This window comes from Sus scrofa, chromosome 6 (assembly GCF_054392235.1).
Source record: "Sus scrofa isolate SSC_HxYL_T2T_F1_AM1 chromosome 6, Sscrofa_HxYL_maternal_Yorkshire_Landrace_v2.0, whole genome shotgun sequence".
Lineage (NCBI taxonomy): Eukaryota > Metazoa > Chordata > Mammalia > Artiodactyla > Suidae > Sus > Sus scrofa.
The window spans coordinates 111,059,932-111,086,595 of record NC_139388.1 but is presented as its reverse complement, the minus strand read 5'-3'; the positions used below and the strand labels follow the sequence as shown (position 1 = coordinate 111,086,595).

The following is a 26,664-nucleotide window of genomic DNA, read 5'->3' as shown; positions in this document are numbered from 1 at the left end:
GCCATATGTTCATAGTTATTGAAGTTGGGTGCTAGGTCCATGATAAAGGTACATTATATTATTCTACTTTTATATGTATTTTAACTTTTCATATTAAAGATTTTTAAAAATTAAAAGAATATTTCTGAAGATCATGAAAATAGACCTGAAAAAATGTCGACACACCATGTTTCAGAGTAGAAATATTCAATGTCAAGAAGATGCCCAATCAAAGTTAATTTATAAATTTCATATGATCCTAGAAAGATGCCAACAGGTTAGATATATTAGAATTACAATTATAATTATTAGAATATTTAAGTAGGTGAATTTATGTAATGTTGATATAAAAAATATACACAAGAATAGCAAGAAACATTCTGAAAAATAAGAGAAATTAGAAGAGGCTAACATGATGATATAATAAGACATTATTAAAATCTTAGTCTATAAAATACTGTGGTACTAGAACATTAATAAACAGAACAATGGAACAAAAAAGAGGGTAAGAAATAGATGCAAATACACAAGAGAATTTAGTATAAGATAAAGTTAGCAGCTCAAAGCATCAATGAAAATGAACCATTCAATAAACTGTGCTAAGGCAAACTGGATATATAAGAAAAAATTAAGTTGGATCCACACCTTACACTAAGTAGCAAACAAAATCAAATGGACCAAAGATATAAACCTAAAAATTGGAGATACAGAAATAATATAAGACAACATGGGAGAGTTAATTATCACCTTAAAATGGAAAAAAAGCCAAACTATTGCTCAATATCCAGATGTCATCAAAAATTTATATATTCAGCTACAATTAAAAAATTCTGTATGGCAAAACACACTATAACAATGCAAACAGTAGCCAGAAGAGACCTTGTGTGACTATACTAATACCAGAAAAAAGTAGCCTTTAAGACAAAAATTATTACTTGAGAAGAAAAAGGATATTTTATAATGATAAAAGGGTCATACAACCAGAAGACATATCAATCATAAACACATATGTACCTAACAACAGAGCCTCAAATTCACAAAGCAGATCATGACATAATGGAAGAGAAAAATATGCAATTTGATGATGATAGTTTGAGATGTCAGTACTTCATTTTCAATAATGCATAGAATAACTAGGGAGACCATCAAGAAGGAAATAGAAGACTCCAGAAACACTATACACAAATTATACTTAACTGATATCAACAGAATATTCCCCCAACAAAAGCAGAAATACAGATTCCTTTTTATTGCACAGGGAAAGGATAGGTTAGACATAGATGATAAAACAAGCCTTGATAAAATTAAAAGGATTAAAATCATACAAAATACATCCTTTAACCTCACTGGAATCAAATGTGCAATCAATAACAGACGAAAATTTGAGAAATTCACAAATATATGGAAATTAAACCAGGTACTACTAAATAACCAATGGATAAAAGAAATCACAAGAGAAATTAGATATCACTTTAAGATAAACAAAAATGAAAACACCACAGTTGAAAACTTGTAAGATGCTATTAAAAAGTATTTGGGAGTTCCCGTCGTGGCGCAGTGGTTAACGAATCCGACTAGGAACCATGAGGTTGCGGGTTCGGTCCCTGCCCTTGCTCAGTGGGTTAACAATCCAGCGTTGCCGTGAGCTGTGGTGTAGGTCGCAGACGCGGCTCGGATCCCGCGTTGCTGTGGCTCTGGCGTAGGCCTGTGGCTACAGCTCCGATTCAACCCCTGGCCTGGGAACCTCCATATGGGAGCGGCCCAAGAAATAGCAACAACAACAACAACAAAAGACAAAAAAAAAAAAAAAAGTATTTGGAGGAAAATCTGTGGCTGTAAATGCCTATATTAAAAGAATAAAATCTCAAATAAGTAACCTAACCTCTACCTTAAAAAACTAGAAAAAGAAGGAGTTCCTGTTGTGGCTCAGTGGAAACCAATCTGACTAGCATCCATGAGGATGAAAGTTTGATACCTGGCCTCGCTCAGTGGGTTAAGGATCTGGCATTGCCATGAGCTGTGGTATAGGTCACAGACAGGCTCGGATCTGGGGTTGCTGTAGCTGCGGTGTGGGTGGGAAGCTACAGCTCCAATTCAACTCCTAGCCTGGAAACCTGCATATGCTGTGGGTGCAGTCCTAAAAAGACAAAAAAAAAAAAAAAAAAAAAAAAAAGACAAAAACCCCCACAAAACCTAGAAAATGGACAAACTAAACCCAAAATAAGCAGAAGAAAGGAAATAACAAAGACTAGAACAGCAATGAATGAGGTAAGGACTAGAGAAACAATAGTCAAAAGCAACAAAACCAAAAGTTTGTTCTTCGAGTAGATCAACAAAATTGACAAATCTCTGGTTGGACTGACCAAGATAAAAGGTGCTAACTACTAAAGTCAAGAGTGAAAAAGAGGGCATTGCTAGCAACCTTACAGAAATAAAAAGAATTATAGAGAAATACTATGAACAATTACATGCCTTTATTTTGGACTGAATTGTTCCTCTGTCTCCACAAAACATATATTGAAGCCTTAATCCTCAGTGCCTTAGAATGTGACAGTATTTGGAGATAGGGTCCCTAAGTAATTAAGATTAAATGAGGTCATAAGGGTGAAGACTTAATCTACTATGATGGTGTCCTTATAAGAAGAGGAAGAGACACCACGGATGTGCAGGCACAGGGAAAAGGCCATGTGAGGATAGCAGGAAGGCAGCTGGCTATCTGCAAGCCAAGTAGAGAGGCCTCAGAAAACACAACCCTGTTGCACAACGATCTTGGACTTGCAATCTCCAGAACGGCAAGAAAATAAATTTTAGCTGTTTAAGCCACTTGGTCTGTGCTGTTTTGTCATGGCAGCCCTACCTAACTCATATAGACATAAAATTAGATGATTCAGATGAAAAGAACAAAAAGAAAATACTACAACACTACTAAAGCTAATAAATGAGTTTGCCAAAGTTGCAGGAAATACGATCAATATACAAAAGTCAATCGAATTTCTTTCTTTTTTTTTTTTTTTTTGCTATTTCTTGGGCCGCTCCAGCGGCGTATGGAGGTTCCCAGGCTAGGGGTCTAATCGGAGCTGTAGCCACCAGCCTGTGCCAGAGCCACAGCAATGCAGGATCCAAGCCGCGTCTGCAACCTACACCACAGCTCATGGCAACGCCGGATCGTTAACCCACTGAGCAAGGGCAGGGACCGAACCCGCAACCTCATGGTTCCTAGTTGGATTTGTTAACCACTGCGCCAATGACGGGAACTCCTCTTTCTTTCTTTTTTCTTTTTCTTTCTTTTTTTTTGTCTTTTTGGGGCTGTGCCCATGGCATATGGACGTTCCCAGGTTAGGGGTCGAATCAGAGCTGTAGCTGCTGGCCTATACCACAGCCACAGTAATGCCAGATCCAATCCGCATCTGTGACCTACACCACAGTTCACAGCAGGATCCTTAACCCACTGAGCAGGGCCAGGAATCAAACCTGTATCCTCATGGATACTAGTCAGGTTTGTTACTGCTGAGCCTCAACTGCATATATATATGTCTTTTTAGGGCTGCATTGTGGCATATGGAGATTCCCAGGCTAGGGGTTGAATGAGAGCTGGAGCCACTGGCCTATACCACAGCCACAGCCACAGCCACGCTGGATCTGAGCTGCATCTGCGACCTACACCACAGCTCAGGGCAATGCTGGATCCTTAACCCACTGAGCAAGGCCAGATATCAAACTTGTGTCCTCATGGATGCTAGTCAGATTCGTTTCTGCTGAGGAGTTTCTGTCGTGGCTCAGCAGAAACGAATCTGACTAGGAACCATGAGGTTGTGGGTTCGATCCCTGGCCTCTATCAGTGGGTTAAGGATCCGGCATTGCCGTGAGCTGTGGTGTAGGTCGAAGACTCGGCTCGGATCTGGCGTTGCTGTGGCTCTGGCACAGGCCGGCAGCCATAGCTCCGATTAGACCCCTAGCCTGGGTATCTCCATATGCCATAGATGTGGCCCTAAAAAGACAAAAAAAAAAAAAAAAAAAAAAAAAAAAGATTAGCTTCCACTGAGCCAAGATGGGAACTCCCTCAATTGCATTTCTATGCACTTACAATGAACACAAAAATAAAATTAAGATAAAACTTTCACTTACAATAGCATCAGAAAAATAATTACTTCAGAATAAGAGAAGTATAAAACTTACACTCTGAAAACTACAAAATGTTGTTAAAAGAAATTTTTAAAGATCTAAATAAATGGAAAGACATTCCATCCTCATGGATCAGAAGACTTAATATTGTTAATATAGCAACTCGTCACAAATTGTTCTAAAGATTCAGTGCAAGGCGCATCAAAATTCTAGCTGGGGAGTTCCCGTTGTGGCTCAGTGGTTAACGAATCCGATTAGGAACCATGAGGTTTCAGGTTCAATCCCTGGCCTTGCTCAGTGGGTTAAGGATCTGGCGTTGCCGTGAGCTGTGGTATAGGTTGCAGACACGGCTCAGATCCCATGTTGCTGTGGCTCTGGTGTAGGCCGGTGGCTACAGCTCCGATTCGACCCCTAGCCTGGGAACCTCCATATGCCGCGAGAGTGGCCTGAGAAATGGCAAAAAGACAAAAAAAAAAATTCTAGGTGGTTTCTTTGTAGAAACTGACAAGTTAATCCTAAAATTGATATGGAAATGCAAGGACCCTGGAGTACCCAAAACAATCTCAAAAAAGAAAAAATAAAGCTAGAGGATTCACACCTATTTCAAAATTTCATACAAAGATACAACTATCATGCAATGTGGCATTGGCATAAGGATGGACACACAGATCACTGGAATAGCATTGAAAATCTAGAAATAAAACCTTACATTTAATGGGCAATTGGATTTTGACAAGAGTGCCAAGAAAATTCAATGTATAAAAACAATCTTTTCGATAAATGGTTATGGGACAACTGGATATCCAAACACATAAGAATGAAGGTGGATCTTGTCCTCATACCATATACAGAAATTAACCAAAAATAGTTATAGATCTAAATGTAAGAGCTAAAACTATGAAACTCTTAGAAGAAAACGTAAGAATAAATCTACATTACTTTGGTTTAAGCAATGATTTCTTTTTATTTTATTTTTTTTACTTTTTCAGGGCTGCACCTTCGGCATATGGAGGTTCCCATGCTAGGGGTCTAGTTGGAGCTACAGCCGCCGGCCTACACCACGTCCACAGCAACGCCAGATCTGAGCCGCATCTTCGACCTACACCACAGCTCATGGCAATGCTGGATCCTTAACCCACCAGGGAAGGCTAAGGATTGAACCTCATGGATACTAGTTGGGTTCTTAACCCGCTGAGCCACAGTGGGAACTCCTCCTTATCCTCTTTATGTAATAGTTGGGTAACTCTCTGCCTGAAAAATCACTGGGATTAAAAAACAAAACAAGACAAAAAAAAAAAAAAAGACAAAAAACACAATTTCTAAAAAAGTAGCCATTTAAGTAGCAAGAACCTCCATATGCCGAGTTTGAATTCTGATTCTGCCACTTTTTTTTTGCCAAATACTAACCTTTTCTGAGATTCTGCAAAAAGGTACTACAACCTACCTCATGGTAGCAATGAACATGTTAGCAAGTGCCTAGAAAACAGTTGATATTCAATAAACATTTGTTGTGCTAAATTTTGTTAAGGGTTTTCCAGACGTTGGAGAACTTAAATCTTTACAAGCTTTCTTTTTGCCCTTGGTACCTGTATTAAACTTAGACTACATAATTTGCTTCACTTTCGAGTAAAGCACATGGAACCTATTTTCATATTAAACTGCAATTAGACTAATGTCCTTCTAATAAGACACAATACTTCCATTAGTGCACTCTGAGACTGCATCATTTACTTATGTCATCCAATGAGACTAACACTTAATTAAAACATAATTCTCCCTAAAATTAATATTAAATCAGATATCTTCCTAACCTATTCTTATGCTGTTGATTTTTTAAACTGATTTACCAAGGTAAACAGTTACCAAGGTAACTGACAATAAACTGCACACACAAAGTATACAATCTGATAAGTTATGGCCTATGTATATACTTGTGAAATACTCACCACAATCAAAACAGTAACATATTTATCACTTCCAAATCTCCTTGTGACTCCTTGTCACTCTTCTCTCCTGTCTCCCTTGCTCTCCTATCTCCAAACAATCACTGGTCTGCTTTAGATTAGTTTGCATTTTCTAGAGTTTTATACAAACAGAATAATAGAGTATTCTTTTTCATTTGTCTGGCTCCTTTCAAGTGAATTGTTACCTTAATTATTTTGATATCCATCCATGTTGTTATGAGTATCAGTAGCTCATTACTATTTATTTATTTATTTATTTATTTATTTTGGCTGTGCCCACCACATGTGGAAGTTCCAGGGCTGGAGATCGAACCCACTGAGAGCAAGGCCAGGGATTGAACCCGAAACCTCATGGTTACTTACTATTTGGGTTCGTTAACCACTGAGCCACGATGGAAACTCTGAGTATTACATTTAGATCTCTGGCCCGTTTGAGTTATTTTGGATATGGTAGAGGATATGCATTGAAGTGCATGTTTTTGGATATTGATATCCAATTATTCCAGAACCACTTATTGAAAAGGTATCCTTTCTTCGCTGCATTGTTTTGTGCCTTTGTTAAAGGTACATACATGTGTGTTTATTTCTAGACCTTTCTGTAGAAATCTATTGATCTATTTGTAGCATATCTATTTGTAGTATATCTTTACACAAGTACCATACTGTTCTGAGTATTGTCACCTTACAATAATCCTTGAAATCAGATAGCATTAACCTTCCCACTTTTTTCTTTTTTCAGAGTTGTTTTGGCTATTTTAAGTCATTTGCATTTCCACATGAATGAATTACCTTCTCAACTTCTAACAAAATGGGAAAAAAAAGCCTCTGAGATTCTCAGTTGGATTGTGTTGAATCTATAGGTCAGTTTGGAGAGAACTGACATCTTATGTAAGATTAGTCTTTCAACCCATGAACAAGAGATATCTTTCTAATTTATTCAGGTTTCCTTTACTTTCAGCATGGTTTTCTAGTTTTCAGGGCCACAGTTATTCCACATCCTTTATCAGATTTATCCCTAAATATTTTTGTTTTCATGCTATTATAAATGGCATTTATTTTAAAAATCTTATTTCCGATAGTTCATTGCTGATATATCAAAATACAAGTGGTATTTGTATACTGATTTTATATCCTGCAATATTGCTAAATTCACTTACAAGTCTAACAGCATTTTTGTAGTTTTCATTGGATTTTCTCCATAGTTAATCTATTGTCTATGAATAAAGGCAGTTTTACTTCTCTTCCAAACTGGATTTTTTTTTTTTTCTTGTTTGAATGCACTGGCTAGAATCTGCAGAACCTGCAGTACAACACTGAAAAGAAGTAGTAAGAGCAGTCATGTCTGTCTTGCTTTGATCTTAGGGAGAAGGGACTTTTCAATTCCTTGTAAAGGACTGACATTTTCTTCTATCTGGTATCATTGTCCATCTATATGAGTGATTTCTTTTAGCATTTTTCACAGTGTTAATCTACTGATGATGAATTCTTCCATATTTTTTATGTCTGAAAATATATTTCACCTTCATTTTTTTCTCACGGCCTTAACTGAGGCATATGGAAGTTTCCAGGCTAGGGGTTGAATTGGAGCTGCAGCTGCCAGCCTACGCCACAGTCACAGCAACTCTTAGCTGCATCTGTGACATACGTCACAGCTTATGGCAGTGCTGGTCCTTAACCCACTGAGCAAGACCAGGGATCAAACCCGCATCCACTTGGATACAAGCCAGGTTCTTAACCCACTGAGCCACAATGGGAACTCCTTCATTTTTGAAAAGCATTTTTGCTGAGTACAGAATTCTAGGTTTACAGTTCATATCTTTCAGCACTTTAAAGATGTTGCTCCTCTGTCATATATATATATTTATTTATTTTGGCTGCACCCACAGCATATAGAAGTTCTTGGGTCAGGGACTGAATCTGAGCCACAGCGTCAACCTAGGTGCCATAGCTGAGGCAATACCTGATCCTTAACCCATTGTGCTTGGGCCAGAGATTGAACCCATGCCTCAGTAGTGATCAGAGCTGCTCTAGAGACAACATAGAATTCTTAATTCACCGCACCACAGTGGGAACTCCTCCTCTGTCTTATTTGTATTGTTTCCCATTAGAAATATAATGCCATGCTTATTTTAATTCCTCTGTGCCTAATGCTCTTTTTTCCCCTCTTGCTGTTTTTAAGATCTTCTCTTTATTTTATTGGTTTTAAGCAATTTTATTATGATGTGCTTTGTTGTGGTTTTTTACATGTTTCTGTGCTGGGGGTTTACTGAACTCCTTGGACCTGTGGGTTTATAATTTTCATCAAGTTTGGAAAGTTTTTATTCCTGGCCCTGTGTGAATGCTGGGCACTGTTCTCTCTAATTCTTCTGGATAGTACTTTTTACCAGCCTTGAGTAGTTTCCTCACATGCATGCATCAGTCAGTACTATGAACATTTCAGCTGACCTGCACAACTCTAGGGTTCTCTCTCTTCCTTCTGGTACTTGGTCCAATGAACTTTAGCTGTTTTGGTCTCCCAGTACTCTCTTTGTTGTGAGAGAATGCTATGATTTATTTGATTGTTTCTATATTAAAAGGTTGCTTCTCCTTTTTTGTTAATATAAAGAATAACTTCAGTGAATATCTTGATTTTCCTTTTAGGTTATTTTCTTGGCTATGCCCTCTGAGGTAAGATTACTAGAGTAGAGAATATAAATATTTTTAATGGTCCTGTTACATATTGCCAAATTGCTTTCTTAAAAGGTCATATCACTGTTTACCTCTACCAGCCTGTCTAAGATTGTCAATTTTTTTTCTTTTTTAAGGAAATACATCCACGGCATATGGAGGTTCCCAGGCAAGGGGTGGAATCAGAGCTGTAGCCACTGGCCTTCACCACGGCCACAGCAATGCCAGATTCCAAGTCGCATCTGTAACCTACACCACAGTTCATGGCAACACCAGATCCTCAATTCACTGAGCAAGGCCAGGGATTGAACTTGTGTCCTTATGGGTGCTGGTCAGATTCGTTTCTGCTGAGCCACGATGGGAACTCCTGAGATTGTCAGTTTTACCATATCCTTGCCAGCACTGTGTATTATCACTTAGAATGAAATATTGTGACTAATGTAACTGGAAAAAATGACTTTTCCTTATTATTACTTACAGTTTCTTCATTTCTACAAAATGGGTCATTCTTCCTTATATTTGCTAAAGAGCTGCATTTTCTCTTTTGCAGACAGAAGTCTCACAGGCACATTCATGGCCCTGTCTCAGAGGAATATGGTCATTGGCCTTCATCCCTCTCTCTCACATGCATTCATTCATCAAATGTTTATTGAGCCTCTTCAGCAGGCTAAATACTATGCTAGGCTCTGGTGGTAGAATAGGGGAAGAAGGCAAAGATACAACCCCTGCCCAAGGAATTGACAGTGTAAAGGAAAAGCCTACATGTTCTCAGCACCTCATTGGGAGTAGGCAAATCTGCCAGTCAAAGGGTTCCCACCACATCTGGAAAAAGAAGACTGTTTTGCCAAAGTAATAATTTGAATAATCATGAGAAACTAAGTTTATAAAAACCTGTTAGAGGAATTTTTTATTATTCTGATTTCAAGGAAGTGTAGCAGCTAAAGGCTACACTTTTGACAAATCAAAAGAGGAAAGGGACAAACAAACTACATTTAGGGTCAGTTAAATGATAACGGAAACTGTTTTCTAAACGGCTGTCACCAGGGATAGAGGAGTTGTATGGGGAGTGATGGTGGAGGGGGGTGGATGGAGACAAAATAACAAGGTCTGGACTGGATGTGGTGCATCATGAAATATTCTGGACAGACAGAGGGCAGCGTGAGAGCTCTAAACTCTCAGAAGGCAAAGGAGAGAAGGCCAAGAGGTTGCAGGGAAGGGAAAATTTTGAGCACTTAACGCTTTCTCTTAGGGTTGGCTCTGCCCCTTGAATTGTCATTTTATTACTAAATTGTAAGAGTTCTTTGTAAATTTTGGATACAAAAGCTTTATTAAATATATGTTTTTCAAGTATTTTTTCTAGTCTATCACTTGTCTTTTAATTTTTATAATGTTGTCTTTTGAAGTGTAAAAGTTTTGAATTTTGATGAGTTCCATTTTATGAATTTTTCCAGAAGAAAATCCTTGTATTTATAACCAACTGATTTTTTGATAAATGAAATTCACTGACAAAATGATAGCGTGTTCAATAGGTGGTGCTGGGACAACTGGATATCCACATTCAAAAAGATGAACTTAGATGTTCACCTCATACCATACCCAAAAATTAACTCAAAATGACTCATAGACATTAATACAAGAGATAAAACAATAAAACTTTTAGAAAAAAACATGGAAGAGAAACTTTCAAGATCTTGGGTTAGGAAAAGTTTTTTTTTAAATCTACTCTTGAATTCCATGAATGTGCCTGGTGTATGCATATTACACAGTTAACTACATAATCACTTTCAGTCAAAAGCATAAACTATTTACTGGGATCATTGGCTGAAATTTGAGTTCTCAGTGACACAAATATGTTGAAAGAAAATATGCAAAAGATAAGAGGCAAGCCAACCAGAACAGAATGTCCAGAGCTTGGCAGGTGGAATGTGAGACAAAGCTGTGTAAATAGTAAATTAATCCCTTCTTCAAATACTTTGCAATGTGTATACCTACATTGCAGGCCAAGAAATGTTAATTATAGGCAGCTACTGATGGAAGATTAAGAAGGCAATCTCCTAAAGAAGGATGAATATCTATCATCTCAGGAGATGCTGCATTCTCTAATGCTTGCAATACTATCACAGGCTAATGTGAAATTCTTATAGTCTACTTTATTGACCATATGTAAGAAAAATAATTGTTGAAGACTCCATAAACATAATTTGTCAAGAAGAAAGTTTAGACACAAAGCTTTACTTTTAAAGGCATTATTGTCCATTAAGTTCTCTGGATAGCACCTAAAGTTAATTGTTCATTTCACAGTCAAATGACCATGCTCACCCCAACAAGGGACACATGAGAATATTGGCACAGTATGTGGCCACTTGTGTTCATTGTGAATCAGTGCCTTGCCTATGTCTCTTCATAGGCAACTGTGGGAGACTTTGCTAAAGCCTGAATCTTGAATTCCTGTCTTCAGAGCAGTATTCATTTTCAAAATACATTTCCACATATCGTTCTTCTATCTTTTTTTTTTTTGTCTTTTTTTTTTCTTGCTATTTCTTGGGCCACTTCCGCGGCATATGGAGGTTCCCAGGCTAGGGGTCTAATCGGAGCTGTAGCCACAGGCCTACGCCAGAGCCACAGCAACGCGGGATCCGAGCCGCGTCTGCAACCCACACCACAGCTCACGGCAATGCTGGATCGTTAACCCACTGAGCAAGGGCAGGGACCGAACCCCCAACCTCATGGTTCCTAGTCGGATTCGTTAACCACTGCGCCACGACGGGAACTCCTCTTCTATCTTTTATACAAGAGGTTTTTAAATCAGCAGAGCCAGCAGCCAAGTACTGAAACCCTGCCTATGGCACCTGACAAGGGCCTGAGAACATAATATACACTTGGTAAATTTTTGTTGGAATGAAGTAAATACTCAGTTTTAATGCTGTGGTTGTAAAACTGCATTTCATTAGCCCCAAGTTCTTTTTTTTTAACCACTGAGCCACGACGGGAACTCCAAAAGTTAGACTTTTAAAATCCAGATGGAAGTTCCTGCCATGGTGCAGCAGAAACGAATCTGACTAGGAACCATGAGGTTGTGGGTTCTTTCCCTGGCCTTGCTCAGTGTGGGTTAAGGGTTTGGCATTGCCATGAGCTGTGGTGTAGGTCGCAGATGAGGCTCGGATCTGGCATTGCTGTGGCTGTGGCTGTGGCTGGCAGCTGTAGCTTCTATTAGACCCCTAGTCTGGGAACCTCCATGTGCCTCAGGGGGCCCTAAAACGCCAAAAAAAAAAAAAAATTAAAAAAAATAAACCCAGGATGAAATGGATTCAGTTGAAGTGCCCAAAATATAGTTAGCTTTATAATCACTCCAATTGTTGCTAACATATTGTAATAATCACTTCCATCTTGAAATTAAGTAGAAACGATTTACCAGCCCATCAACGCCAGATCCTTAACCCACTGAGCAAGGCCAAGTATCAAACCTGAACCCTCATGGATACTAATCAGGTTCATTATTGCTGAGCCACGACAGGAACTCCCCACAAATTCTTTGAAAATTCTTTTCTTCTTGCCTAAGATATAACCTAGACTGGTTCTAAATGATTTTCTCCAATACTATCTGCAGTGATTATTTCAGTTATAGCCCTCCAGCCCTTTAGCCGCCTGGAAACAGTCCCTCTGGAGTCTTATCCCTGTCCTGAGTGGAATCCCCTATACTGGAGGAATTTTCAGAAGCTTAGGCTAGTAATTTATCTGTTCAGTATCAGATCAGCCATTCTGCTGATCCTGCTCTGATACTGTAACCTAGTTTCAGGCACTAAAATTTTATCTGGTTATTTGTACCCAAGTCCCTATCTTGTACTACCTGAAACCTGATCCTAGATTCTTCCATTGTGATCCTCAGTCCTACTGAGGACCTTACTTGCATCCAAGTTGGTGCAATAATGCCTATAACATCAAGCAAGTTTACTGGAGCCCTACCCTAGAACTTCAGTCTTCATGAGTGTGTCTCCAATACATGCTATCTGATAGCCATGATCAGACTTCTCTCATGTCTGGATTTCTACTTATTGTCTCCTGTGAGACTCCTCAAGAGACAGGTCCTGTGCTTGAGCTAAATTCCCTACCAGCTGTAAGTTCCTTTCCCCATGTCTCGCCTAGCATGGGCAAGGCTGGGATTTGGGGTCCTGGTCACCCACAGACTGAGCCTTCTCAAGGCTGAGTTCTAATTCTAATAGTAACTCAAATAATACCTCTATTGAAAAAGATCTCTAGTCAAACCAGCCAATAGTAAGTTCAAAAAGCCTCTCATTAAATATATATCTGCTGCTTGAAATTCCGAAAGAATATAACCCCATACCTGTCTGAATGAATCCTGATTTGTATCCATTTGTTGTGCCATTTTCTGGGGTCACACTTGATGACACTGAAGAATTTGGTTTAATGGAGTGGCAAGTGGTAGAGGATTGTCGGCTTCTACATTCTAGAAAGGAGTAATAATCGCATTATGTGAGGAGAAGAATATTCTGTTAAAACAGGTGATGGGGACACAATCCATAAGAAAATCTCTAAAGTAAACTGCTGTTCCTTAAGTGGCAGCCACTTTCTGTAACAGATCCCTGACTCCAACAGAATGTTCAAGCTGAGCTGGTGAACACAATTTGTTTTCCTAAGGCCAGATGTCATGTTTGAAAGGCAAAGAAATGATTCCAGAGAACAATCTCACTTTTGTTCCTCACAGACTAGTTCCCAGGAGAAAAATTACTCATAACCAATATAGTCATGCTAGATTTATGGGTAAGACTGAGGCTAAAAATATCAATAATTTATAAAAACATAATAAGCTTTCAAGCACCAGTTAACCTCCTGTCCAGGATTGATTTAAATGTAGAATAATAACCTAGAGTCCATCCAGGCTGCCTTCAACGTTAATTTATGTCTAAAAACAGAAGCGAAGAAAAATTTATAGGCAGAAGAGAAAAATGAGAAATTCTTGAATTCTATATTATTCTCAGTTTTTGTTTTTGTTTTTTGCCTTTTTTAGGACCCTACCTGAGGCATATGGAAGTTCCCAGGCTCAGGGTTGGAGCTGGAGCTGCCAGCCTACACCACAAACACAGCCACCAGATCCAAGCTGCATCTGAGACCTACACCATAGCTCACGGCAACACCAGATCCTTAACCCACTAAGTGAGGTGAGGCCAGGGATTGAACCCGTGTCCTCATGTATACTAGTCGGGTTTGTTACCAATGAGCCATGATGGGAACTCTCGTTCTCAGTTCTTATTAAAGGTGGACAATATAGAAGGTGATCACTGATCATGCACCACCAAGCTTCATTTTATTTTATTTTATTTTATTTTATAGAAACGTTTATTCTTCAGAGAAAAACACAGCAGCACCTTGAGCTTTTTTGTTGTTGTTGTTTGTTTTTTTGTTTTTGTCTTTTTGCTATTTCTTTGGGCCACTCCCGCGGCATATGGAGGTTCCCAGGCTAGGGGTCTATTGGAGCTGTAGCCCGGGGCCTACGCCAGAGCCACAGCAACTCGGGATCCGAGCCGCGTCTGCAACCTACACCACGGCTCATGGCAACGCCGGATCGTTAACCCACTGAGCAAGGGCAGGGACCGAACCCGCAACCTCATGGTTCCTAGTTGGATTCGTTAACCACTGCGCCACGACGGGAACTCCAGCACCTTGAGCTTTAAGCCAGTCCTGTGAATTTATTTTCCTCATCAGCTGTCATTTAAAACCTATAGACTTGATAGTCACCAGGACACTATTCTGCTGTTGTAATTGGGGTTTCTTTGATTACTCGTTGCACTGAGTTGAATGAGAGTCTTCCCAAAATTCTTGTCCACCTGGAACCTCAGAATGTGACCATTTGAAAAGGTCTTTGCAGGTGGTAAGGTAACTGGCTAAGATGAAATCCTACTAGATCAAGGTAGATTCTAAATCTGATGACTTGTCCTCAGAGACAGAACACACAGAGAGAACACATGAAGATGGAGGCAGACGGAGTGATGCATCCACCAGCCCAGGAATGCCAGGGACAGCAGACTGTCAGTAGGAGCCAGGAGGAGCCTGGACCATGTTGTCCCCCTAGAGCCTCCAGAAGGAACCAACTCTGCCCTCACCTACAAATTTCAGACGTTTAGCCTTTAGAGTTGAATCAATTTGTTTAAGCCACCATGCTTGGTAGCCAGCCCCAAGAAACAAATACACTAGTAAAAAATTTTTCTTGGAGTTCTTGCAGAGGCACAATGGGTTAAGAATCTGACTATGTGGCTCAGGTGGCTGTGGATGTGTGGGTTCGATCCTTGGCCAGGCACAATTGGTTAAAGGATTTGGCCTTCTCACAGGCATGGTTCATATTTGATCCCTGGCCAGAGAACTTCCATATGTCACGAGTGTGGCCATAACCAAGCCTCATTTTAAGTGAGTTGATATTAATTAGGCTATGGTGTAATATATATATATCTACATATATATATATATAGATATATATATTTTTTGGTCTTTTCTAGGGCCCCACCCGCGGCATACGGAGGTTCGCAGGCTAGGGGTCCAATCGGAGCTGTAGCCGCCGGCCTACACCAGAGCCACAGCAACGCAGGATCCAAGCCCATCTGTGACCTACACCACAGCTCATGGCAACACCGGATCCTTAACCCACTGAGCAAGGGCAGGGATTTAACCCGAAACCTCACGGTTCCTAGTCGGATTCGTTAACCACTGAGCCACAACGGGATCTCTGGTGTAATATTTTATTTTTTTATTTTATTTCATTTTATTTTTGTCTTTTTGCTATTTCTTGGGCCGTTCCCGTGGCATATGGAGGTTCCCAGGCTAGGGGTCGAATCGGAGTTGTAGCCACCGGTCTACGCCAGAGCCACAGCAACTCGGGATCCGAGCCGCGTCTGCAACCTACACCACAGCTCACGGCACCGCCGGGATCGTTAACCCACTGAGCAAGGGAAGGGACTGAACCTGCAACCTCATGGTTCCTAGTCGGATTCGTTAACCACTGCGCCACAACGGGAACTCCTTTTTTCTTTCTTTCTTTCTTTTTTTTTTTTGGTGTAATATTTTAATACTACTTTGTACTGATTCTGGTGGAAAGTGAATACTGTGACAACCTGTGGGGCTATAACTTCCAGGTAAAGTATACTATATGTTATCTTAGTCTTTAAAGATAGCATGTGAAAAAGAAACACAAATGGTTGTAAATGACAAAGTTAATTATAGTGGGTCCTTTAGAGAGTTTCCAAGTTTATCAGATATGTGCAAAATTTAGGGACAGTCTTCTATAACCTTCCATGAAGAACTACTATATTATGGCTGAGAAGGATATCTCCACATTACCTGTATTACATACATATATGTAGATTGATATATTTGTAAATATGTATACATACATATATACAATTCCAATTCCAGAGTAGCAATGGCTGTAAGTGTGAGGCTTCAGACACCACCCACGATTATTGTATCACAAATTATTTCATTAATGTTATGGAAAGATGAATTGTCACTGAGCACTAAATAAGAACTTAAAAATATTTTACACAACCAAAATAAAAGCTAAAAAATGGCAGTTAAAAGGCAGCGATGTGATACTTATCCTACTTTTACTCTTTTATTAGGGTTCATGACATTTAAAATGATTTTTCTAGAGGAAAATTCTTTAGACTTTATCAGGATAAGAAGGTATTGATAATCCACCATGCTTATCATTCTGTGGTCACAAGCATTAAGTTCTGATGATCCTTGGCTCAGAACATGTGGCCATTTCCTAAGGAGTTAGATAATTTCTCCACAAATGTAACCAAGAGTAATTATGGTGAAGGACTCTGAGACAACTCTGCAGTTGTCATTTGGATTTATTATGCTATTTTTTCATAGTCAGACCAAAATCTTGCACAAACAACAAACACAAACATTAAAGACAATTATTCCATTATCTTTAACAATATAATATTAATAATGGAGGGAAAAACCTCAGCATCTAAGAAACTGCTCAAAAGAGTAAGGATTAGATGTTCTATGGCATTAATTAAACAATGAGCAGAACTTGTGACAAATCCTGTCAACCACAGGAGATGTGAGGTTTCAACTGGATTCATTTCTATAAATAAGTTAGTTAAGTTCTTCCTAATTGAAGAGAAACAAAACTTCATCAACCTAATAGTGTCTTTCCCTAGGTATTAAGAAGACAGCATTGGAGTTCTTGTCATGGCTCAGTGGTTAACGAACCTAACTAGGATCCATGAAGATGTGAGTTCTATCTCTGGCACTTGCTCAGTGGGTTAAGGATCCAGTGTTGCCATGAGCTGTAGTATAGGTCGCAGATGCAGCTTGGATCCAAGTTGCTGTGGCTGTGATGTAGGCCGGCAGTTGTAGCTCCAATTCGACCCCTAGCCTGGGAACTTCCATATGCTGCATGTGCGGTCCTAAAAAGAAAAAAAAAAAAAAAAAGAAGAAGAAGAAGAAGAGAGCATTATTTATTCTAAAGTTTGTTTAGTTCTAAAAGAAAAATAATATAGGGAGTTCCCATTGTGGATCAGTGGAAACAAATCTGACTAGTAACCATGAGGTTATGGGTTTGATTCTTGGCCTTGCTCAGTGGGTTAAGGATCCAGTGTTGCCGTGAACTGTGGTGTAGGTCGCAGATGCAGCTAGGATCCCGCATTGCTGTGGCTATGGTTGTGGCTGGCAGCTGTAGCTCTGATTAGACCCCCTAGCCTGGGAAATTCCTATGCATCATGTGCGACCCTAAAAAAAAAAAAAAAAAAAAAAAAAAGGTAAAGAAAGGAAAAATATAAATGCTTGAGAATTACCAAAGAACCCACATAAAGTAGAGAGAGTGTCTGACCAGGACACTGACACTTTGAGGTCCTCTCTAAATAACAGAAGAGCTTGAAAGAGTCCATTTTCCCCCTTGGTGCTGCAGTCCCCACTCCTAAGAGACACATGCAAGGAGACACACACTTTCCCAAACTTGAGGAGTTTCTGTTAAAAACAGAAAGGAGTGAGGTAACCTGCCAGAGGGCTTTACATTTTTGGAGAGTCTTCTTAACTTGGGATATTGTTCGATTCCACACCTGAATTCTGAACCCTGTATGGGTCACTTGTCAATGTCATAACTTCCACATTCCCTTACCATTCCCTCTCAGAAGCTGACAGACACTACCTTTCCAGCAGATAAGAGGTCCCTTCGACAGTACACCCTGGGAGCTTCTGACTAGGTAGTACTTTAAGTGCTTCTGCTTCTTTGGCTGGGTGGTGAGCTTCAAGTTAATGTGGTTGGAAAATTCTGTGAAATACCGAAATCCTCTTTCTCCACAGCCGATACAGTTTCCAGAAAACCCTGAAAGGAAGAAAAACAAAGTTACTGGTAGCTTTGTACACTGTTACAATATTTTTACGTATAACAAGCATAGAAATATTCACTCTTTGGTCTGATAGCATCCTAATTTCAAGGAAATAATTCAAGAGAAAAAAAAAAGTTACCAAAAAAAAAAAAAAATTAGTAGTTATTTTAAAACGGTGAAAGACTGAAAATAACTTAAAAATTTGAAAATGTTCTAAAAGGATATTCTCTGAAAGGATAATGGTTAAAGGAAATAGAATGGACAGTATCATATGATAGAATTAATGTAGCTGACATAAAATTATGAAATATTTTGGTCCTAGAGATAGATGTCTGTTATTTCTTTCCTACATATTCCATTCTTAACCTACTGGCCCTGGTTCTTGACCCTAGCCACTATGTGGACTTGACTCCACATAGCTGACTAGACTATGGATGACTATTTGACCCAGTCAGGTGGTACCGAGCCCTGGATATTTAAGGTTTTGTAAAATCGGAACCCAAGTTGGGGTTATGTCAGCTAGGGTGTGGGAGAGAACAAACTGAATTGTGAAGAGGAAGGTGGTCTCCAGATAGGACAGCCCAGACAGAGATGTGTTTCCATCCCAAACCCCCAACACATCCCCCACCCTACAACCTCCCTCCCCAAAGAGATAGATTGCATTTGGAAGCATTTGTCCAATCACTTAGGGCATTGTCAACTTTCTAATTTCTAAGAGCTCCACCTGTGCTTTTCTCAGTTACCTGAGAGGTCAATTTCCTCTCTAATCAACCCCTCTTTATTCAAATGAGTTTATTATTCATTTAGATTTAACATGCAAACAATTCTACTCAGGTTAATCAAACAAAATAAAACTTGAGTGATCTTCTTGAAGAAGATGGGGAAAGAAGAAATGAGGAAGGTTGGGAAGATAAGAGGTCAGCCTTTACTTGATTGGCAGTCAACTTTCCTGTCTCCCTTATTACAGACAAGGAATGAGGGCATTTCACATTGCATAAGCACAATGCCTCTATATATAAATAGCTAATGGAAAATAAATTCACGGTTGAAATAATACACACTTTTTAAACCCCAAACCAATTTTTTGTACAATTAACAAAGATATATAAGGAGAGAAAGAAAGACCACCAGGATTAAAGATAGAATTCCTCACAATGTCCCAATCTTAGAATGCTAACAATCAATCAATAAAATTTAGAAACAGGCAGATCAATTTACTATTATTCAGTCAACAATTATTATTATTTTTTCCTTTTTAAAATTACTCAATGAATTTTATTACATTTATAATTGTACAATGATCATCACAACCCAATTTTATAGCCTTTCCATCCCAAACCCCCAACACATCCCCCCACCCTACAACCTGTCTCCTTTGGAAATCATAGGCTTTTCCAAGTCTGTAAGTCAGTATCTGTTCTATAAAGTTCATTGTGTCCTTTTTTAAAATTCCACATGTAAGTGATAGCATATGATGTTGGTATCTCACTGTCTAACTTCACTTAGCATGATAATTTATTGAGCACCTGCGTATATGCTAGGTCTGGTGCTAACCACTGGAAAAACAGTGGTGAACAAGAGATAGTCACAATCTCTGTTCAGTTACATAAAATTTGGAATTCTATATAAATGAGTTTATTACCATCACTTTATAGAAATGTAAACATTAATATAATTTCATAAATTATTTAAAACATATTTAGGAATTCCCTGGTGGCCTAGCAGTTAAGGATCTGGCATTAACTGCTGTGGTTTGGGTTCGATCCCTGGCCTGAGAATTTCCACATGCCACAGGTGTGGCCAAACCCTCCCTCTCCAAAGAGATAGATTGCATTTGAAAGCATTTGTCCAATCACTTAGAGCTGTAGGCAAAAAAAGAAAGAAAGAAAGAAAGATGTCAATGACTGCCTAGTTCGCCAAATTCCTAAAGCCAACCTTTTATTCAAATTCATCCATCCAGCCATCCATCCACGCATCCATGCATGCATACATACATGCATGCATCTGTCCTTCAATCCATGCATCTATCCACCTGTCCATTCATCCAGAACTATTTGCTACTATGTGCTAGGCACTATTGTGGGTACCAGGTTTTTAGCCCCAAACAAAGACAAAACCACTGCTTCTATGGAACTTACTTTTTGACGTGATAGTTATGCCTTGATGGAAAACTGTCTGACTTACGAGCAGATGCAACATACTCAAAACACAACACAAATCAGAACCTTCAGATGAAATAGAGATGGTGCCAAAAAAATGAGGCTTATCTGATAAATCCAAGTAGTTCATAACAGATAAATATGAAAACTAGAATTAACAAATTACTGAGGTTAGGTTTTATCTTTTACCTTTCTTTCTACCTGTTTTCTTTTTTTTTTCTTTTTTTTTTTTTTTTGTCTTTTGTCTTTTTTTTTTGTTGTTGTTGTTGCTATTTCTTGGGCCACTCCCGCGGCACATGGAGGTTCCCAGGCTAGGGGTCGAATCGGAGCTGCAGCCACCGGCCTACGCCAGAGCCACAGCAACGCGGGATCCAAGCCAAGTCTGCAACCTACACCACAGCTCACGGCAACGCCGGATCGTTAACCCACTGAGCAAGGGCAGGGACCGAACCCGCAACCTCATGGTTCCTAGTTGGATTCGTTAACCACTGCGCCACGAAGGGAACTCCTACCTGTTTTCTGAAGTGAAAAGCAAGAGAGTATGAGGAGGAAGAAAACTAATCAATCTAGATAATCTTCAAAGAAGAGAAACTTCGCATTAATGATGAGAATTAACAATATAAAAGAGTTAGAACCCTACAGTCCATTTTAAAAACTCTGTATGGTTTTAATATTAGTCTTGGTTCTGGAGAGATTTTATCTGCTCAAAGTTCTTGCTGCCACTATCACAAAAAATAACACCTCTTACAGTCAAATTACCTTTCTAGTTTTTCTAGCAATCAGGTCTTCCAATTGCATGGCAGATTTAGGGCACATGGACTGCTGACTGGATCTATATCTATATCTATATCTATATCTATATCTATATATATTTTTTGTCTTTTCTAGGGCCTCTCCCATGGCATATGGAGGTTCCCAGGCTAGGGGTCGAATTGGAGCTATAGCCACTGGCCTACACCACAGCCACAGCAATGTGGGATCCGAGCCGTGTCTGCAACCTACACCACAGCTCAAGGCAACACCAGATCCTTAACCCACTGAGCAAGGCCAGGAATCAAACCCGCAACCTCATGGTTCCTAGTCGGATTCGTTAACTACTGCGCCACGACGGGAACTCCATGGATCAATATATATTAAAATCAATTCCCTTATAGCCTTTGGAATCTGTATAATTCATATAAAAATTGAAACAAATTTATATTGGGATTCACAGGGATTCTAGAATATTTTAAGCTTAAAAAATTTCCCAGTATATCCTAAAGTATGCTAAAATCATCCATTATAGGAAATGCTGGATGAATATTAACTCTTGGACAATACAGTACTGAAAATATAAAAATCTCAATGTGCTTGAGAAAAACTTTTACCATTATGTTGCACTATACTTTTACTTAGAAAAGTGGTTAATAAAAATTACATCCATTTACAAGGCTAAAGAAAGTAAATGAAGTTCTATGTCTGTAAGGGTATTTAATAAATATGACAGAATGGCAGAATAATTACCATTTAAAGAGCAAATACTATATGCCAGGCACTGTGCTAATGAGTACCTTATAAACATCATCTCCTTTGATCTTTACCACCCTGAAAGGCAGGCGTTACTGGCTGTATTACACAGATGAGGAATCTGAAACATCAAGATGAAGAGTAACTTGCTCAAATTTTTAAAGTGCTAAATAGCAAATCTGGAATTTAAACCCATTTCCAATTCCAAAGCCCATGAACTCTGTTTTAATATTCCTGATCAAAAAGGATTTTATTTTATTTTTTTGCCTTTTTTTTTTTTTTTTAGGGCTACACCTGTGGCACATGGAGGCTCCCAGGCGAGGGGTCCAATCGGAGCTGCAGCTGCTGGCCTACGCCACAGCCACAGCAACGTGGGATCTGAGCCACATCTTCGACCTACACCACAGCTCACAGCAACGCCGGATCCTTTACCCACTGAGCAAGGCTAGGGATCGAACCCACAACCTCATGATTCCTAGTTGGATTTGTTTCTGCTGCACCACGATGGGAACTCCCCAAAAGGATTTTAAAATGTATTATTCTCACAGTGTTTTTTTGAGAATTATGAGCAATTTTTCTATCTGTAGTCAGACCCACATATGAACTGCTCAATTTGGTGAAACTTTGATGCTTTTATTTACTTACTTATGTATTCATTTATTTGGCTGTGCCTGCGGCATGAGGAAGTTACCCAGCCAGGGACTGAACCACTGTAGGACCAACAACAGATCCTTAACCCATTGCGTCACCAGGGAACTCTGAAACATTGATACTTTTAAAGTGCTAAAAAGAAGTTTCCCAAAGTTTCTGCCAGAGCCAACTAGGTTGTTAGCTCTGTAATGGAAAGGACTGTGTCTTATTCTTTAGGCCCCCATATCATAGCCTAACATGACTTTTGGAACAAAAACTGTTGAACGAATGAGTGAAAAAAATGAATACTTGGATCTTCTTTGCTAATTTAGTCCAACGTATAACTTTTACCATTAGGTGTCTATATTAAGCCATCTACTCAATTTCCCTGAAAGAAAAAGGATTTTTTTTTAAGAATAAGAGCTTTATGAAAATGAAAATCACCACTTCTTTTCCTATGATCCAAGAGAAAGCTTTGAACCATAGTTTAAGGAACCTTTATAAAGCATGTGCGGGGTCACTTTTTAACTTGAGATAGTGATCTATGTATTTCTAGACTTTTTGAAGATGCTCTGTAATGAGGAGGAATGCATCAAACTAAGCACACACAACCCACAATCAATACAATTCTTGAATTCTTTGCCCTCTTCTCTCTTTTTCATTTTTACTGATATTGTGCCAAAGACACATATCTGATTCTATCCATGGTAGATAGAAATTCTGATTCTATCTGATTCTTTCCATAGTAAGAAATTCTGAGAAACAAAAACAAGCACAGCAGCAAAAAAAAAAAAAAAAAAAAAAAAAAGCAACAAACTTCATGTGCCTTCTTAATTTTTTTTTTTTTTTAATTGTCACACCTGGGGCATATGGAAGTTCCTGGACCAGGGACTGAATCCAAGCTGCAGCTACAACCTAGGCTGCAGCTGCAGCAATGCTGGATCCTTTAACTCACTGTGCCAAGCTGGGGACTGAACCAGCACCTTTGCAGTGATTCGAGCGGCTGCAGTTGGATTTTTAACCCACTGTGCCACAGTGGGAACTCCTTATTTGTCTTTTTAATTATTAAAAATAACTTAAGGGGTTCAGATCGAGATGGCAGAGTAAGATGAGGTAGAGCTCACCTTCCCCCAGGAACACATCAAAAATACATCTACACGTGGAACAATCTTCACTGAAAACTAACAGGACTCTTGTACAACCAAGGCTGTAGCAATAAGGTAGAGACCTGTGTCCCTGGGAGGGGACTCAGAGGAAAAGGGAGATTACACGTGGACACCCACCATGTGGAGTGAGTGGTTTGATCCACAGATTGGATGCCATAGTCCAAGGGTCCTGTGTGGAGGACACAATCCCTCTTGGCTGGGTGGAGAGCCACAGCGACTAATAGGAGGACTGAAGGAAGCATGGAGTCCACTTGTGAGGAGTGGGTACACCAGCTTGCCCTCAAGGCAAGGCAGATAGAGCTCTGCTCTAGCGGCTGCTGGGTTTCTCACAACTGCCTCACCAGGCACCCTCGTCCAAGCTGAGTGAAAGTGTCAGCCCTTCTCACTCCATGTCACAATGTGGGACAACTTGGGATGTAGAGGTGACCTGGTTCCATGGTGGGTCTGAAAGGGGTGGTGGTGGCCATTGTCGGCACTTGCCCGAGCAGCACATCAGAAGCACCCCAGATCTCTGATGTGGCTGCTCTACCACAGCCCACCTCCCCCGTATATGCTGAGACTCTACGTGGGCCATGCCTATGCTGCAGAGCCTGGGGGCAGTGGGAACAGCTGTGAAGGACAAAGGGGACTTGCACCTGAGTCTGCATTTGAGTGGAGCTGCGGGTGCCTGCGCAGACCTCTGCCCATGGCCTAAATGAGCTGAGAGCTCACACAGGCCCCACTTGCTCCAGCACTCCATTCATCTGGGGCAAAGGGTCCTAGTGCAGGGAGAGGAAAAAAAAAACATGCTTAAAGGGAACAGAGCCAGCATGGGCTTGACCCTCAGGGCTTTTGCTCTAGCAATTTGGAATCAGATGCTGCCCTTGATAGGGGGGTGATGGCCACTGAGCAGAAGGTAAGCCCTTACACCCAGCTTAGCTCTAGCCCCTCTATCTCCAACCCCACACCAAACCAGGGGATAGCTGCCAGCACACCCTGAGGAGAGATGTGACTTGCATCCACATCAAATCCAGCTCCCCCACCAAAGACATAGGGCATATGCAGTCTATATAGGGATGCTGACACAGAACAATCCTTCAAGACCAAAATAGGTAACTCTTTCATTTACATTCAGAGGCAGAAAATGTTAAGCAAAATGAAGACAGGAAATTGAAAGAGGAAGAGTAAACCCCTGAAAAATAACTAAGACATAAATAAACAATTTACCAGGTAGAGAATTTGAAGCATTGGTAATAAAAATGTTAAGCGAATTAGGGAAAAGAATTAATGTACACAGTAAATGATTTAACAAGGAACTAGAACATATAAAAAAGACCCAATCAGAAATAAAGAACTCAATAACTGAAATAAAAGATACTTTGGAAGAAATAAATAACAGACAGTGATATAGAAGAAAGCATAAATGATCTGGAAGATAGAATAATGGAAATCACCCAATCAGAACAGCAAAAGAGAAAAAAAATTTAAATGAAAATAGTTTAAGAGATCTCTAGGATAACATTAAGCATACTAGCATTCACATTATAGGGATCCTAGATGGAGAAGAGAGAGGAAAGGAAATAGAAATTTATCTGAGGAAATTATGACTGAAAAATTTCTAAATCTGAAGATGGAAACAGATATGCAGCTAGAGAAAGCACAGAGGATTCAAAAAAAAAAAAAAAAAGATGAACCCAAAGAGACCCTCAGCAAGACATGTAATTAAAAATGACAAAAATTGGAGTTCCCATCGTGGCTCAGAGGTTAACAAATCCAAGAACCATGAGGTTGCGGGTTCAATCCCTGGCCTTCCTCAGTGGATTAAGGATCCAGCATTGCTGTGAGTTGTGGCATAGGTCACAGACGCTTGCTGTGGCTCTGGTGTAGGCTGTCGGCTGCAGCTTCGATTAAACCCCTAGCCTGGGAAACTCTATATGCCGTGGGAGTGGCCCTAGAAAAGGCAAAAAGACTATATATATATATATAGATCTGTTAGAATGCGTGTGAACTTAAATGACTACCAGTTTAAAATAGTAGATATAGCTATAGGTCAACACATATGAACCCCATGGTAATCACAAATCAAAAGCTTATTAGAGATACACAAAAAACTAAAAATAAAGGTGCTATTAAAGAAAATCACCAACCCACAAGGGAATCAGCAAAAAGAAGAAATGAACTAGAAGAACTACAAAAACAACTTCAAAACAAGTAATAAAATGGTAATAAGTACATATCTATCAATAGTTACTTTAAAAATCAATGGACTAATGCTCCAAGTCAAAAGACATAGGGTGAAAAAAAATAATAATAACAAAAGCCAAACTTAGAGTAATAGAGAATAGAAGGGTTGTTTCCAGAAGCTGGAGTGTGTGGGAAAAGGGCAGATTTTAAAAAAAGAAGAAACAAAAAAATGGTGGTTGCCAGGGGTTAGAGGGAGGTGGTCCTGGAGAACAATAGTTTAATGGGAACAGATTCTTAGTTTTGCAGGATGAAAAGAGTTCTGTGGTTGGATGGTGGTGATGGTTACATAGAAAAATGAATATACTTAATACCACTGAATTATACACTTAAAATGATTAAGATGGTAAATTTTATGTGTCTTTCACCAAAATAAAAAAATTGGACACACATAAAATATATAGGGTGACTGGATTAAAAAAACAAGACCCTTCTATACGTTGTTTACAAGAGACTTCAGAGCTAAAGGCACACATAGACTTTAGGTGAGGGGATGAAAAAAATATTTTATGCAAATGGAAATTACAAGAAAGTGGGGGTAGCAATACTCACAGCAAACAAAATAGACTTTAATACAAAGACTATAACACAAAAGACAAAGGAGGGCATTATATAATGATGAAAGGATCAATACAAAAGGAGGATATTACACTCATTAACATATATGCACCCAATACAGGAGCACCTAAATGTATGAAGCAAACACTAACAGACAAAAAGGAGAAACTAACAATAATATAATATTAGTAGGAGGCTTTAACACCCCACTTACATCAATGCATAGATCATCTATACAGAAAATCAATAAAGTTACAGTGGTCTTAAACAATGCAAAAGGCCAGTTGGACTTAACAGATATCTGCAGGATAGTACAAAACAGCAGAATACACATTCT

At 39.4% G+C, this 26,664-nt stretch overlaps 1 protein-coding gene and 1 long non-coding RNA gene across 8 annotated transcripts in view; both read right to left on the bottom strand.

Annotated features, from left to right (window-relative positions):
* The window catches only part of GREB1L (GREB1 like retinoic acid receptor coactivator), a 273,839-nt gene that overhangs the window by 86,716 nt on the left and 160,459 nt on the right, over positions 1-26,664 (bottom strand). For 5 of the 7 annotated variants that reach the window (XM_084964308.1, XM_084964309.1, XM_084964312.1 and 2 more), the window contains exons 6-7: positions 17,908-18,084; positions 13,075-13,197 (exon numbers count right to left, since the gene is read on the bottom strand). In XM_084964308.1, the coding sequence (XP_084820434.1) occupies positions 13,075-13,197; positions 17,908-18,084 (300 nt within the window). The remainder of the gene's footprint in view (positions 1-13,074; positions 13,198-17,907; positions 18,085-26,664) is intronic. The other 2 variants (XM_084964310.1, XM_084964311.1) reach the window with 1 other exon arrangement.
* On the bottom strand, positions 8,253-12,692 carry LOC146402756 (uncharacterized). The gene is made up of 2 exons (XR_014807733.1): positions 12,258-12,692; positions 8,253-11,180 (listed from the first exon to the last, which is right to left on the bottom strand). It is a non-coding gene; the product is annotated as an uncharacterized LOC146402756 (long non-coding RNA).